Below are 16,009 nucleotides of genomic sequence, written 5' to 3'. Positions count from 1 at the left end.
TAAGTACTATAATATACATTAATATGCAATAAAAGCAAAATCAATCCACCATGTGACTGAAGGTAGTATCAAAAGTGGTTGTAACATCTACCATCTGTGGCTGCAGCTTCTCAAACTAAGTGTTTTTAAACGAAAACACCTCACTTCTGGCTTGAGAGAAATAACTGTAGGAGCTTCAATAGTGTTCAAGTATAAATAAGCAAAGTGGCTGAGAAACGTGCTCAAGTATTTGATAGCCAGCATAAATAAATAAGTAACTAAGTAAGTAAGTAAAGCGGCTGAGAAACATAAAGGAAATAAATATTTGAACTTTTAAGCATCTCTGAAACACAGACCCTGAAAATACAAAAGTTGTTACAATTGCAGACAAGTTCTCAGAACCTACTCTCAGCAATTTAACTACCAATCCATAATTCAAAAAGCATCAGAAATGTCTTTTAACAAATTCATGGTGGGTATTTATAATAGCAGAACTTAGTCACAATGTAAAAAAATAGCCTTTTGGAGATTTTAATACTAGAAACAGAAAAGATTAACAACATAGTTCTGGGATGATGGGACAACAAACTAGGCACAGGTCTTAATTTATAACAGCAGTTTCAGTGAGTTTCCACACTGTTATAATTTCTTCCAAACAATTCTTTCAGATCCGTCGATCATGCCCTATGAATTTACCAACATGATGAAGGAAATTCAGGAGCATAAACCACAGCCATTAGTTTTGACCTAAAAATGTATGTCTGAGAGTTATTAAGCACTGACCTAAGGAGGGGAAAAAAAGAAAAGAAAAAAAAAAAAAGGCAAGCAAATAATGTGACCAGTCTGCAACCAGTTAACTGTATGTTTCCAAACTTTTAACCCTTTGTAACAATAAAATCAGTCACCAGTAACACTTCTGAAGTGCTTTGTTCAGACAATACTCCTCAGATCAGATCACACAGGTAATTATCAAAACGTTTTTAGAGAAGAGACAATTAAGACTGAAATTCTGAAATGATGTGCTCAGATAATATAGTAAGTTACTGGCAAGGTCAAGAATAGAAACTAGGACCTTCATATATACATAAAGGATAGAAACAGTTATCTGGAAAACACAAACAGAAAAATGTTAATGCAAATTAGTCTTGAATTTGTTCAAGTCTCATCCTCAGAAATGGACTTACCCTGGTAAACAGTCTCCGCATAGCGCATTGCTGGTGGCAGAACAGTTGGCCTTCTGAAACCGGTTAACTAATGCACAATCCAGACACGGCTTGCACTTCTGAAAGCCCCAGTCTTCCTTGAATCTGTTTGGCCTGCATGTCATGCACTGTGCATCCTCCCCATATCCAAAGCCGCATTCCTGTAGGGATTAACAAGCAATAGCAAGCTATTCAGTCGCTGAAAGCAAGAACAAGAAGAGAATGCTGGGCTAAAATGAAGACCTAGTATAATTATTACTGAGAGTAGGTCTTTCCAGAGACAAAAGCCATCCTTTCAGCAAGTTCAAATGTGTCTTCCACTGCTAATAATCTCCCTTACTTTTATAAGTAATACTTAGTCATCCACTTTATTCATGAAACCACTGTGTATTTGAATGATAAAGGGCTTCAAGGACTCCCACAGTTTCATTATTACCAGCTTATGGTAGAATTATTGAGCTGTCTGTTTTTTAATTAGGTCAGTCATGTGAAAGTGCAGAAACTGGGACAAGTGAAATATAAAGGCACTTACTCAATTACAAAAACAGCAAAGAAGCACTTTGATATTAAGGTTCGTAGCTAAGGTGAACAAAGTTAATTGCCGAAGAGAGTGCACTGATCTTCAAAGGCTTAGAATTTCTGTTACCAAATAAAACAGAGCTGGTTAATGACCATGAGCTAGGCATGAAACATTGCTTAGCCACTCAGAATTTCAGAAACTCAATCTGCTCCAGTTCTAACAGTTCTTAAACTGTTGGGAAAGTTTAATAGCTCTGCAGATTGCAGGGAGGCATGATATTTTACTATACAAAGAGCAAATATACTGTTATGGTCAGTCAGTTATCCCAAATTTAGCTGTTTAAAGAAATTACTTGCATCCATTTGCAAAAGAAGAGATAATACAAATGGCAGGCTGCATAGAGAAACACTTTGCCAAACAACATGTAAGAGTTTGTGGACAGAATTCTATGAACTGATTATAAAGAACTATCAATCTATTTCATTTTTATGTGACTACTGGAGTTATCAAATTACTAAGATTTGCTCTTCCGTTCTCTTATCTGTACATTCTATTCATTTTTTTTTGAGTACTTGAGTTACATTTGATGCATTAGTGACACACTGCAAAACAGCAAGAATAATACAAGGAACTGCTGGAAAGGACATATTGGGAAGAGAGTAGGTTGGAAAGGCACAACATGGGAACCCCTTTCTCCAGTATGTGGTCTCTGTGGAAAAATAGGGCATCTTCCAAGAGGGAAAGTCACAGGAAATCTTGAACTGGAACAACTTAAGAGAAGGTTTCCACCAGTTTCCTCCAGAACACATACATTTTTTTTCCCCCCCCGAAGTCACCCACTTGAACAAATCTGCTGCAATAAAAATCTTTGAAACTTACAAATGCACTCAAGATTCTCCAAGGTGTTGCACTGAGAAAACATCTATGGAACAAAGTACCTGAGGGCGTTGGTCAATATTTATTTTATAGTATCTCTAATTTGCAGGGATAAAGCAACAACAGCCAACTTCAGATGAATTGTACTGAATATTCTAAGAACTTCCAATTTTATGTTAAGAACATCTTTACAATCCCCTGAAGAAGAATAAGCAATTCTAAGAAAGCAACTACAAATGGACTCTAAAAATAGTCTTCTTTGTTTCTAGATGCAGGAAATAAAGCTTTGTTTTGTTTTTTAGCTGCAACCTTGTTTCTTACTATTGACTATGATTGCAGTTAGTAACAAAAAAAGCATACTACAGTTTCATACACTGTACAGCATGCTCCTCCTGTGAGTTCCTGTCTCTAATAAGGCTTGTGGGAAAAAGGGAATAAAAATACTTCAAATTTATTTATTTATTTCAGCCATATAACACTTTCTGCCATTTTATTTCAAAACTACCAGTTTCTGCTAGGAATCAATGCCAAAACAATGGAGGCTCTAACAGTTCTATTTTATGTCACCTAAAGATATCTTCCTCTGTCCAGTTTTACACTCAATTTCATTTATGTAAGACTGTATACCAAGCTACATGATTACCATAGTGGACTGGAACCAGAGTAATTTCTCTTAGGAGATTGTGCTCTTCCTAAGCCTAAACAAACTTTTTCCCATTGAATCTCATTATTCAATAAAACTTTCTTTCTAAATACTTACTATTTACTCTTTCTATTTAGATCATCCAAATAGTAAAAATATATATATTCGGATCTTTTGATAAATCACTTGGAATCAGTCCCTCCCAAGTCCTAGTAAACTTTCAAATATAAGGCTTAAATTAACTTAATTATAAGTTTTCCTTTCCAGACTACCTTTGAAGTTTCTGATCAAAACCAAGCAAATACCAGGAAATAAAAGTTGGAATTAAATGCCTTCAACCCAGTGGCCCAAAGTACTAAAGCTTCAGTAAGTTCTTTCCAGCTCTATCAGATCTGCTTTGCTGTAATTGTATGTACAGACACATCTTAGTAGTCCTTTGTAATGTGGAATGGTTTGCTTTAAAGCTATAAAAATGGTGGATACAGAATAAAGAAATTTTCTACCCAAGGAATTAACAGTCTCCAGTCTTTTCAAAGATGGCTTCCAAATCCTTGCCAGGAATTCTGCAGATATAATCCATAATAACTACAGCTTTATGCATGTGCTTTTTATTTTCACATAATATTTGAGGTAGTTAACTGCCTGGCAGGTGCAAATAAATATTTAAGCTTGTAAACCAGGAAGAACTTCAAACAGATCTGTACTCATAACTAACCACATTCCCAAAACTGAAGGATATGATTTAGGTGATTAATTCAAACTCTTTGAAATCTTGGACTTTCTAATTTAGCAGACCAGCAAAGATACAAACAACCAACCACTCGTCTTTTATCAGTACATGTGCAAAACTGATGTACACCAGTTTTCTTAGTACTCTATTTACAAAGTTGTCAAATTACATGGCTGATGGGATCTCCCCTCATCACTTCTATCCTCCCACTCATATTTTTAAAAGAGGGCTCTCATCCCATGTGGCAGTTCACCTCAGGACTACAGAAAAGAGAAATAAAATTGCAACCTCAATTAGTTAGACTAAAAAATATATATATTTTTCTGCCAGAAAAAAAAAAAAAGAGCAGGTAAATATATGCTTTATTTATTTCTCCTGTTTGGAAGCATTCTATGAAGAACACTTAGCCCACTCTTCCCTTTCCAACTCCCCTTTTCAATGCTACCATCCATGGTACCAGGTAACATGAATGTAAAATTTCTCTCTCAAATGATACACTGTACAAGCCATGAAAATCCAAACACTAATTTAGAATACTGCATTAAAATTAATTAAAAAAAAAATCCTTGAAATTCAAATGCACTTCTATTTTCTGGATATTTATACAGCTTTCACTATCACAGTATTATGACAACTCATTACCTTTAACGTATGCATCCCCAGAACAATGTTCAGAATTGGGTTTCACTAAAGTATCAAGTGAGATGACTGGTTAAGTTCACCTAGGAATCTGTAGCAAACTAGTTAACTAAAGTCATAACTTTGTTTCAAGCTAGAAATATCATAAAGCATACCATAATACAAAAACCTCAAACTACTACCTTGGGAGTGTTAGCATTTTTGTTCAGTATCTACTACACAAACACCAACTGAGACAGAATAACCAAAAGAATAGCAGACTACAAAGGGTAGTGGAGTTAATTGGTATGATTTTACCCTAAAAGTTGAATGCAACACAGAAAGTAAAAGAACAGTAAATTAGATTTTAAACATTCTTTCAATTAAAACAACCCCAAATTTCATTTTAAAAAAAATGCTGTCAGACACTATTAAGACTATAATCTGCAAGTATGTTTTAGAATTTGTTTCTAGTTCCACTGATTATCCACAACCTATGTAAGTCCCTACTCAGTACAGCACTGAGAAGTTCCACTTAGGCCATGATGATTACAAGAATATTTAGTTACTCTCAACAAAAAGCCCTCCAGTCATTAAGACATTTTTAACCCATGTCAGGTCTCATAACAGGTTGCAGCACTACACTGGTGCTGGGAAATGAAGTTTTTAGTAATACCTTTGAGAATATGGCCTTGTTAAATAGCACACAGTTTTAGCTTCCAAAACTACCTTTGGCTGTGATCAGCCTCAGCTAGAACCCGATAATCGGCTGTATCTACTGGCAGAAGTCTCTGGGCAGGACAGGCTGCCACAGCGTGCTGCAAACACATGAGATTTAGCTGCTGTGGTAAAGTGTAAAGGTCGTGTCAAAATAGTTTCATGCTCAGCAAGATTTGACATGCAGCTGGCTTCAGCCTCCGCGAGACTGACCCAGAAACACGTGTTAGTCTCTCCTGAGCTGAGATAAAGCAGGCTTCCTTACAAGCAGCTCTCTTGCTTTGAAAAGTCACAGAGTGACTGCTGAACACAGTAGCACCCGCTCTCAGTTACCTTCACTGGGATACGCCAGCCGTAGCTCACCACCTGTCGTGTTCTGTGTGAGGACTGTAACATGCAGGAGTAGCTTCAAACATCTGTGTTAATTCACAGATCCTTTTCTGAGCCAAGATGCAGGCATCCTTTTCCCTCATTATATACCTGGTGCAAGGAAGCAACCTATGATACGTAGCCCTGCCTTAGCAACCATGAGCCTTCCTCTGCTCACAGGCTCTCTGCACAGCAGCAGTCTCTCAGTGACAGTATTTATCACCACATATGGCAATGCTGGCTTAAGGCACTTTCACCCCTTCACCTCTGCTTTTTCTTCCTTGTCATACATTGTCCTCAGCTGTACTGGTACAACTGATTACAAGCCTGAGCTGTAAATCTGGCCACAAGACCAATCTAGGGTAAAAGTGATCAGTTCCGTAGTATACTCTAAAACTCCACTATGTCAGCATAACTGCACAAGTAGGGCACTACACAAAAACCTCACTATTGCCAAAACTGTCGTTTCAATGTTTCTGAACTATAACCTCAGGTGTGACCTGACATAACAATCTAAAAATGCAATTGAGGTTCTGAGTTGCAATATAAGCTTGATGAGGCTGAGATATGGATTGTTTTTTCATATATAAATAAAAAAAATACGTGGAAGCTATATAAAGTTAAACTGGAAGGACCCATTTCTATACTGGAACATTTTCAGGAAAAGGCTGAAAACTATCTGTTTATTTTTTCTGCATTAATCGTGACATATAAAATTGAATCATACGTAAGGCTTGATTTATAAAGAAACACATTACTGGTGAGATAGGACAAAAAGGGCACTTACTATCAAGCCACAGCAATGACTATTTAGGCACTGGCAACTTCAAGGTACTTAAAAAAATTAAAGATATTATACCACTTGCTTAACTACATGATGCTTTATCTCCTACTAAATGATGAGAAATTAAATAATGCTAAGTCACATGATGCAAATGTGAACACTTCCTTTAAACAGGGGCAAAAGGAAGAAAGCAGATGCACAAGTGTACTTATTCTCCAGTCTGGTTGCTGATCAACTCAGAGGCAATGCATTTAAGTCATAGTACCCACCTGTACCACAGAATATTTAAGTTTTACCTTGAGAATTCCAGTTTTCCTTTCATAGTGTGTAGACCACTAATTCTGCTTGGCTTTTGAAAGGAACACAGTTTCTATTATTGTATAGTTAATAATAACAAGAAAGAAATTTACTGATTTAGACTGTAACAAAGATGAAGTAGTTTCTCATAAATAGGAGTGGAGCAAGGGCTATACAGTCCTTGACATTGGATTTGTCTCCTTCAGCTTACTCAGCAGTAGAAGTTCTACCTGCACTAAATTTCAAGGCAAGGAAATAGGGATACATGTTGGCATCAACTGTTCACACAGTCCACCACTGCACAACCTAATAGTTGGCCTTTTGTATTCAACAACATAGGCTGAAAGGCTTTTTTGTTACTAAATAAAAGAGAAACCTGTCAGTTGCTTAAAACACTTTGGGGGAGAACTGAACCAAATAATCCACCAATTATATTGTATTTTACTCTATACTTAGACATAGTCACACTTCCAGCAGTACCTCTAGTTTTAGCCATCAGCGCTAAATATTTGATACGTAAACAGACACATTATTTGTTATTAGGAATCTGTTATTAAACCACAGCATAATTACATCATTGCTTTCTCACACATAAAAAAGAAAACAACAAGCAAACAAAACATCCCAGTCCTGCAAATTATTTCAAGTATATTATTAAATCCCTTTTCCCTTTGTGTTCTGACCTTTCACTTCACATACTTTGTTGCTTCAAGCTGTAGTTCGGCAAGACTGCTTTCAACTGCGCTTCAGTAACGGCAACAGCATCACCTCCTTCGCTGTGATTCACAGAAAACTACACCTCTCGTTATAAAAGAAGTTATGCTTCCACTCATTTAGCAAAATCTGTTTAGTCATTTCAGTTCTAGTGTAGTAGTAAAAAAAAAAAAAAAAAAAAAAGACTTGATAAAAAAAAAAAAAAAAAAAAAGTATTTGAAAGCCTATTCCTGACTGGAAGAAGTAACTGCTTACACGTTAATTAAGCATTCATATCTTCAGGAGAACTAGTCCTAAGATTCAAGACTGTCAGATTGTAACCAACAGCAGTTAAAGTAAAATCATAACTTGAATAGTGTACTCTTGAAAACTATAACCTTTCTGTTTTAGTTCAGCACTTCTTTATTAAATTGAAAATATAATTACCAAGGGCATTAGTTTTTATGTTTCTGATTTTCATTTGCCAGCTAGATAAGTATGCTACATCAATACACGTAATGCTGCTTTAGTAGTACCATCAAGTGCCATATTTACAAGGGCCTTTCTAAATTTCAACAGCCCCCAAGACATTTCGGTCCTCAAATTTAACGCCAACCTGAAAAAAATCCGAAATATCAAAATAAATCCATATCTATATAATTAGCTATCTTCAGATTTCTACTTTGACAGCATTGTTTGTATGAGTAAACCCTAACTAATGATGCCTAATATAGAAAGTAATCCTCATGGAAGCGTGAAAGTGCGTATCTCTGTTAACAAACTGAACACCAGCCACACAGGGTGGAGAGATAGGGAAATGTGTCACTCAGTTTCCATAAATCTCCTCAAACTACCCACAAACCACAACACTTGTGCTTTTTTTCAGAGCTGAATATAGTAAGAAATACTAAGCCACAAAAATGAAAGCTTCTTTTTTGCTGTTGTTTAAACACATATACACGTTAGACTTAGTAAAATTTCATGTTAACTTTCTTTCCAAAATAACATTTCAAAATCCCTCCTGAATTGACGCAAGATACTGGCCTACAAAAACAACCTTGAAAATTAAATTTCATTCCTCCTAAGTAACACCCTAAATTCTCTCTTTATCATCCTTTTTACACTATGAGTACAAAACACAGTCTGCCCTTCTATACGCAAAGGCATCGGGCAGAGCACCTACTTCTCTCTTGCTTTATGGCCCCACCTATCAGGTATCATCAGACTGTGCAGTTATGTCTGGGCCACAGTTCCACACTTACAACAGGCCAGATGTAGGGAGAGACGCACGAGACCTGACAAGCCTGCTCACCCTCCACGATACCGACTTGCACTCTCTCTTTTTTGCCTGACTGTCTCCACCCCTGTAGCATGACACAACTCATGACTCACATTCAGACTTGGAATTTTGCTAGAAATTGTACCAAATTAACTTTTTAGTTCTGTGTAAGTTCAGTTAGCATTCATCTCTGTTGATTGATTTCTGTCTTCCTAAAAAAACCCCCTGCTAATTCAAAAATTTTTAGGAGGATTTTTTCAGAAGAGTCATACAAAAAGAAAAAAACCAAAACATTATATAAGACTCACAATATGAATCTTTCCTTCTCCATGACATTAACAGGGACTTCTTACGTGCTTTCTACATACTACCATGTATTTTTCTGGCCTCAACCTTCTCAATTACTTTACACTGCATAAATCATAGAATCATAGAATGGCCTAGGCTGGAAGGGACCTTAGAGATCATCTAGTCCAACCTCCCTGTTATTTTTATAGCATTTTTATTAAGTTGTAAAACAAAGAAAACGAACCACAATTGAATCTAGCTTCCCAACGTAAAAGTGTTCCAACCACTGAGCTAGTGTAAACAGAAAAATTGCTTATCTCTCAGTTGCTTTAAGGAAATATCTTGAATTCTATTCTATATTTATGTGCTTATGCTCTTATTTTTATTATGAGCCATTCTGTTAAGAGAAATTGTTATGTAGAAACTATTTAAACATTGTCCATGGTGGCAATCTAATCTAAAATCCAGAAGTGATTCTGAAAGACAACATCGTAAAAATCAAGCCTCCTCATTTCAGTGGTCTGTATCAATCGTTAGTTTTAAATTCATTTTTCATACCCTCCTCTACACACTGAGGTTATTCAGTCTTAATTCCCTGCGTTTTTTTTTCCTGTCTTTGTAGCACTAACTCACCTTTAAAAATAATCATTTTGGGAGCTCTCACCTAGATCCTCTAATGGTACTGCCTTTATTATTGACAACACCATTTTCCAAACTGAGTATTTCATATGAAGAGAACCAGAAAACATGGTACTTGAATTTTTTTTTTCAAATAACAAATCAATAAAAAAATTCATATAAGTAAAGATATATATTATCTTAACCACATATGTGAACATATTTAATTGGAAAAAAAGTAAACTCAAGAAAGCATGAGCTGCTTACCTTTGAGAGTTCCATTCCAGGTCCACACTGCTTGCAGAGAATGCAGTTTCCAGTGTGGTCCCTAAATTCTTGCTCTCTGCAATCTCCAGTCTCACAAATTACCCTGCTTAGCTTAAAAAATAATAACAAAAGATAATTAATCTGTGATTGACACATAATTTATATAAATTCTAAATCTGAGAATTAAATTCATGTTCCTATCTTAATCTTTAAAGTTTTTGTAGAAAGTTTTTTTATTAATTTTCATTGCCATATGACTCTAAATACGAATAAAAAGCCTGAATTTTACAGGTTCTCTGTACTTAGTGACTTGTAATAATTTTAAAGGTTTTAGGAGATCTGCTTGATTCTACCTGCACCTGTGGAATGTTAAAACACTTAATTGTTTAAACACGAGTTCCCCACCTTAATCAACATTATGGAAAATGCACACAACCACTTACTAAAGCTACAATTTTCATGACTAAGCTAAGTCACATCAAACTGTATTAATGTGTTTCACTTATTTGTGATCTTTTTTTTTCCTAATGATACTATTACAATTGAATAAATAAGCTAAAATCTATTTCTTTCAATGTAAATATTTAAAGATTTTACACGGTCACTGAAACCTTTTAGAAACTTAAAAAAGATCCCCAAACCTGTATAAATGCTATCCATTTTAAGCTTCCCTATCACTTTATATTTAAGGGGCAAAATGAGAGAGAATCCAATTTCTGCCTTCAAAGGCATATAAGTACATTATCTGACGAAACCAGAAATGAAGGTTATGAGAAATACCATAAGCAGTAATATCAGCCATGCAAAGTCACAGTATAATTGCTGGAATCTTACCCAGGAACATTAGCAAACCCTGTGAGCCTCCTCAAGAGAATTTTAAATTAAAAGTCTACATACAGGCTTCCATCACAGAAAGTGTTCTCTGCAATTGCTACTAAATTCTTACTTTGAGTATTAGTCTTTTCAGAAAGACCAAAGCCTTTCTGATAGCTATGAAGTGTTAATTACCCTCAGTTCTAGAGCTTGTCTCTGCGAGGCAATGTAATTGCACGCTATGCTATGTTCTGTCAATAAACTGAATACTCCAAATTACCAAGCTATGTATATAGCATACTGCACTAAGAGATGGTCACTGCAAATTGCTCAGAATTCCTGCCTTCTCTCCGAAGTGATGCAGTATCACCTTCACAGCACTATATTCACTTGTATTTTTCTGTCCCAGTCTAATCCTTCTTCCATGAAAAGGCCCACAAGGTAAAATTTCTTAATCTCATGTGAGGAGTAGCAAGAAATGATAAAAATCACTGACCAAACTCACTTCCAAACTGATAAAATGTGTGTGTAACTGCATGTATGTGTGTTTAAGATTCTACGACTTTAAGTGACAGCAGTAATGTGTAAAACAAAAGACATCCTGGGGCAAAAAAAAAAAATTAACTTACTAAATATGCTAGTAAAATTAGGAGCATCTTCAGTTTATCTTCGCCTTGTAATCTTTTAGCGTCCATTTCAACAATTAAATTTTTCTCCCTAGGAAAAAGAAAAATAGAAAAAAAATCATTACATTTCACAATGTTGTTTAAATTGCAAAAGTCCTATGCAGTACTTCATGTCATTCAGCATTTCAAAATACATATCTCTTAATGTCATTAAAATAATTCAGATGGATTCCTGGAAGCTAAACAACAAACATATGCTTTAAAAATCATGTTCCTCTTCAGAAGACAAGGCAACATACACAAAGTTTGTATAGCCTTAAAACCAGAACAGGCAAAGAGCTGTGTCAGGCAGCACTCTACAGGAAAGCCACAGTTACTTTTTTATCATTATTTCATACTTAGTGATGGTAATGTTCTGTGTTCCATCAGATTATATGCATGTCAACATGGGCAAAAAGGGAGATACACCATCAAGTACAGTATGGTAGAAAACATATGTCCCCAATGAGCAAGAAACAAGAGAGTAACAACAGATGACAAGACTGAGGTTCTCAACAACTTTTTTTGCCTTGGTCTTCACTGGCAGCCTCCCTCCTCACACCTCTTGAGCTGAAGGACCAAAAGATGGGGACCAGGGGGACAAAGTCCCTCTCGCTGTAAATGAAGACAAGGTTTGTGACTACCTGAGGAACCTGAACATACACAAGTCTACAGGACCTAATGAGATGCACCCCAGAGTCCTGAGGGAAGTGGCTGATATAGTTGCCAAGTCACTCTCCATGATACTTGAAAAGTCATGGCAGTCACGTGAAGTCCCTGGTGACTGTAAGAAGGGAAACATTACATACACCTTTAAAAAGGGTAGAAGGGAGGACCCTGGGAACTACCGACCAGTCAGCCTCACCTCTGTGCCTGAGAAAATCACGGAACTGATCCTCCTAGAGGCTCTGCTAAGTCACATGAAGGACAGATGATTCAAGGCAGCCAGCATGGCCTCACCAAGGGCAAGTCCTAGCTGACCATCCTAGTGGCATTCTACAACGGAGCGACTACATCAATGGACAGTGCAAGACCAATGGATGTCATCTGTCTGGACTTATGCAAGGCCTTTGACACAGTTCCCCACAAAATCCTTTTCTCTAAGTTGGAGAAATATGGATTTGATGGGTGGACTGTTCAGTGGATGAGGAATTGTTCAGATAGTCAACGGCTTGATGTCCAGGCAGAGATCAGTGACAAGTGGTGTCCCTCAGGGGTCTGTACAGGGACCAGTGCTGTTTAGTATCTTCCTCAGTGTTACAGACAGCAGGACTGAGTGCACCCTCAGCAAATTTGCAAGCTGAGTGGTGTGGTCAATATGCCAGAGGTACAGGATGTCATCCAGAGGGACATGGACAAGCTGGAGAAGTGGGCCCATGTGAACCTCATGATGTTCAACAAGGCCAAGTGCAAGGTCCCACACCTGGGTTGGGGAAATCCGTATTATCACTACATGCTGGGGGACGACATGATAGAGACCAGCACTAAGGAAAGGGACTTGGGAGTACTGGTGGACAAAAAGCTGGACGTGAGCCACCAATGCACGCTTGCAGCTCAGAAGGCCAATCACATCCTGGGCTGCATCAAAAGCAGCGTGGCCAGCAGATCGAGAGAGGAGATTCTGCCCCTCGACTCACTCCTGGTGAGACCTCACCTGGAGTACTGCATCCAGCTGTGGATGCCCCAACACAAGACAGACATGGACTTGCTGGAGCAGGTCCAGAGGAGAGTCACAAAAATTAGCAGAGGACTGGAACACCTCTCCTACAAAGATGGGCTGAGTGAGTTTGGGTTGTTCAGCCTGAAGAGGCTCCAGGGAGACCTTGTAGGTTGCCCAGGGAGGTGGTGGAGGCCCTACCCCTGGAGACATTCAAGGTCAGGCTTAATGAGGCTCTGAGTAAACCGATCTAAAAGATGTCCCTGCTTGCTGCAGGAGAGTTGGACCAGATGGCCTTTAAAGGTCCCTTCCAACCCAATGCATTCCATGATTCTGTGAAGTAATACACATACACACAGACACAGAATTTGACTTAGGTTGCTTTGCTAAGTCTGAGCAAAAATAAAATAAGCAGAGGAACAGGAAATCTCAGATAGAATTCTGGATGACTCCAAATCCAGCAAATTGATGTAAAAAGTGCTGTAGAACAAATGGAAAGAGAGTCAACGAATTAAGTGTGCACTAATTCTCTAAAAAATAATGAGGTATATAAGAACAGATGTATCTAGGAACAAAAAAAATTTCTAGTAACAGCAAAAATCAAACAGTGAACAGAAACAACAAGGAAAACTGTAATGGAACTCCAAATTCTGAAGAAGTGTTTCTCATCTATGTCTGGAAAGAAACAAGATGGATAAAACCTCACATTATATAATATAACCTCTGGCTGAATAGTAACTGAAGATCCACTAAGTCAAAACAGACAAAAAACAAATTGTGAAACTGCATCTCAGTAACCTTGAAAAAAGGATCAAGAAAGTTTTAAGCTTGCTGCTTTTTATATAGTATGGAATGCTACAGAATTTTAAGAGTAGTAATGTTATGAAAATATTAAAGAAGAGTTAAGAATAGCAATACAGTAAACATCTCCACACAAAACTACAGAAAAGCAGTCCTACGAAACAAACTTGACTTCACTTGATTCAGAGAAGACAATAAAACCAGAAGTCTAAAACCTAAATGCTATAAACTTATTAAGTATGAATTCAAAGAATCATGCTGAAATAAAAGGCATTTGGGAGAAAAATCCCCACTGAATTATTGATTTCATATAATAGCATTCAGTGGAAAAAATTGCACACTTCACATGCTTTCTTAATTGCCATAGGAGGCAAAATTTTATGTAAGTGTGAAAATGAAATAAAGTTGTAAATCTAACTGTTGCTTCGAACCAGTGATTATTCCAAGTTGCATGAATTTATAATCATTATATTCCTTAATAATACTACTGTTAAGGAAACAAAACATAGCACAATTCTAAGGTAATTACAACCATCAGTACAATATTACCAAAATTTAAAAATTACGATTCTTTAAAAGGTTAAAAGTATGTTTTATTTTAAATTTTAAAATTTACTTTTGCTTCTGAAAACAGAAGTGTGACATATCAAGAACTAAATTGAATACTATAATAATTGTATATTTTTATGTCAAGTTTAATGTAGAATTACTAATACAAACAGTATTAACAAGCTGTACTGCACCGAATGATCTAAAATATGGAGCTGTGGCATAATCTAAACAGTCTGTAATTTTTCTGAGCAGGTCACCTTAAGTATGGAAAAATAAAGGAAATTAAGAACAGTCCGTTTAACGGGCCAGCAGATTCAGTACTTGCCATATTGCAATAAAACTATATTAGCTTTATGTAATGAAGTCACATTAATCCTATACAATTTTTCCAATATGCAATAACCTGAAGATCTTATAGTGTAAAAAAATAGCATATAAACAATTTATTAAAATCAACATTGAAATAAAGCTAATAATGTATTTTTATGTTTGCAGTATTTTAGATTCACAGTTGAAAACACTGAATTGAAAACAAATGCCAGTTCTTAACAGAAGGCAGTACAAAACAAGCAGCAGTGTTAAAAACATTGCTTGTATTCCAGTTTTGGAATTGCCGTATCTGTTATAAGACGATCCTCATATAGCAAAGACATTTAGAGCACAGGAAGCACACGGTGTAGCAAGCCATACTAAACACATTTTGTTGACTTAGGTGTGGAAATTTTATTGCATCTGTGAAATATTTTCTGTTTGAAAGAAAATCTACTGCCTTAGTAACACTCTTGCCAAACCCAACACCTTCAAACATCAGTAGCTCCAAAATCTCAAGCAAACTTCCAAAATTAAGTGTTTTAGAACTGCCATCAAGCTATCACAGACTTCTCCAGCTATCCTACACATCTCACCAAGCTTCAAATTTCTTGAGCGATCATTATGTGTACAATGCAATCTCATAGCTTAGCTCTATGATGCAATAAGGTGTCATCTAGATAATATGTCTTTTATAATCATCAAATCTTCCAAAATAAGCTTGCAGGTCTATGGGCCTTTAACTTCAGTGCACTGCAGTAGGTTTAGCAGCACCAATGCTCAAATCATTTCAGCAGACATGTGGTATTATATCATATAGTATCATACATGTGGTATTATATCATACAGCCTGTGGTATTATATCATACAATCATTGTGCTCATTGTCTCAGTTCTTACCAAAAAAACACCACAAAAGACCATATACTGGCTATAACAGATGAGAAAGAAATTAACCAGTGAGCAATAAAAAAACCACGTTGTTAAGAGTACAAAGAAGAAAAAAGTCTATTTTTATTTCAACATTTTGATAAAAATGATGCAAATGGTTAAGGCACGTTAGTAACTCATTGCACTGAAAGCAAGCCCTGAAGGAGACTAACTGTGCCAGCTCCTTGTTTCCTGTTTCTGTCTCCAGTTTGGTTAAAAGCCCTGCTTAAAAAGCAGACACTGCAGCACTTAATAATAGCTTACCATTGGGCAAATTTGTTCTCTCTTGATACCAAGTGGCATTACACTGCTGTCTGTTGGACACAAGCCATTCACCTCATATGCATTCAAGCACAAAGTAACTATAAGTTGGCTTTGCCTCTAAGATATGTGTGACTATACA

General features: G+C 36.6%; 1 protein-coding gene across 1 annotated transcript in view; it reads right to left on the bottom strand.

Moving 5' to 3' along the window:
• Positions 1-11,406, bottom strand: part of TNFRSF19 (tumor necrosis factor receptor superfamily, member 19) — a 41,356-nt gene extending 29,950 nt beyond the window's left edge. Inside the window, exons 1-3 of the mRNA XM_009868244.1 lie at positions 11,323-11,406; positions 9,881-9,991; positions 1,164-1,342 (exon numbers count right to left, since the gene is read on the bottom strand). Of these exons, the coding sequence (XP_009866546.1) occupies positions 1,164-1,342; positions 9,881-9,991; positions 11,323-11,388 (356 nt within the window). The 5' untranslated portion in view covers positions 11,389-11,406. The remainder of the gene's footprint in view (positions 1-1,163; positions 1,343-9,880; positions 9,992-11,322) is intronic.
• Positions 11,407-16,009: the final 4,603 nt, after the last annotated feature.

This window comes from Apaloderma vittatum, unplaced genomic scaffold (assembly GCF_000703405.1).
Source record: "Apaloderma vittatum isolate BGI_N311 unplaced genomic scaffold, ASM70340v1 scaffold3984, whole genome shotgun sequence".
In the NCBI taxonomy this organism is placed as follows: Eukaryota; Metazoa; Chordata; class Aves; order Trogoniformes; family Trogonidae; genus Apaloderma; species Apaloderma vittatum.
Note: the sequence above shows the minus strand (reverse complement) of the source record. Positions and strands in the feature narration are given on the sequence as shown.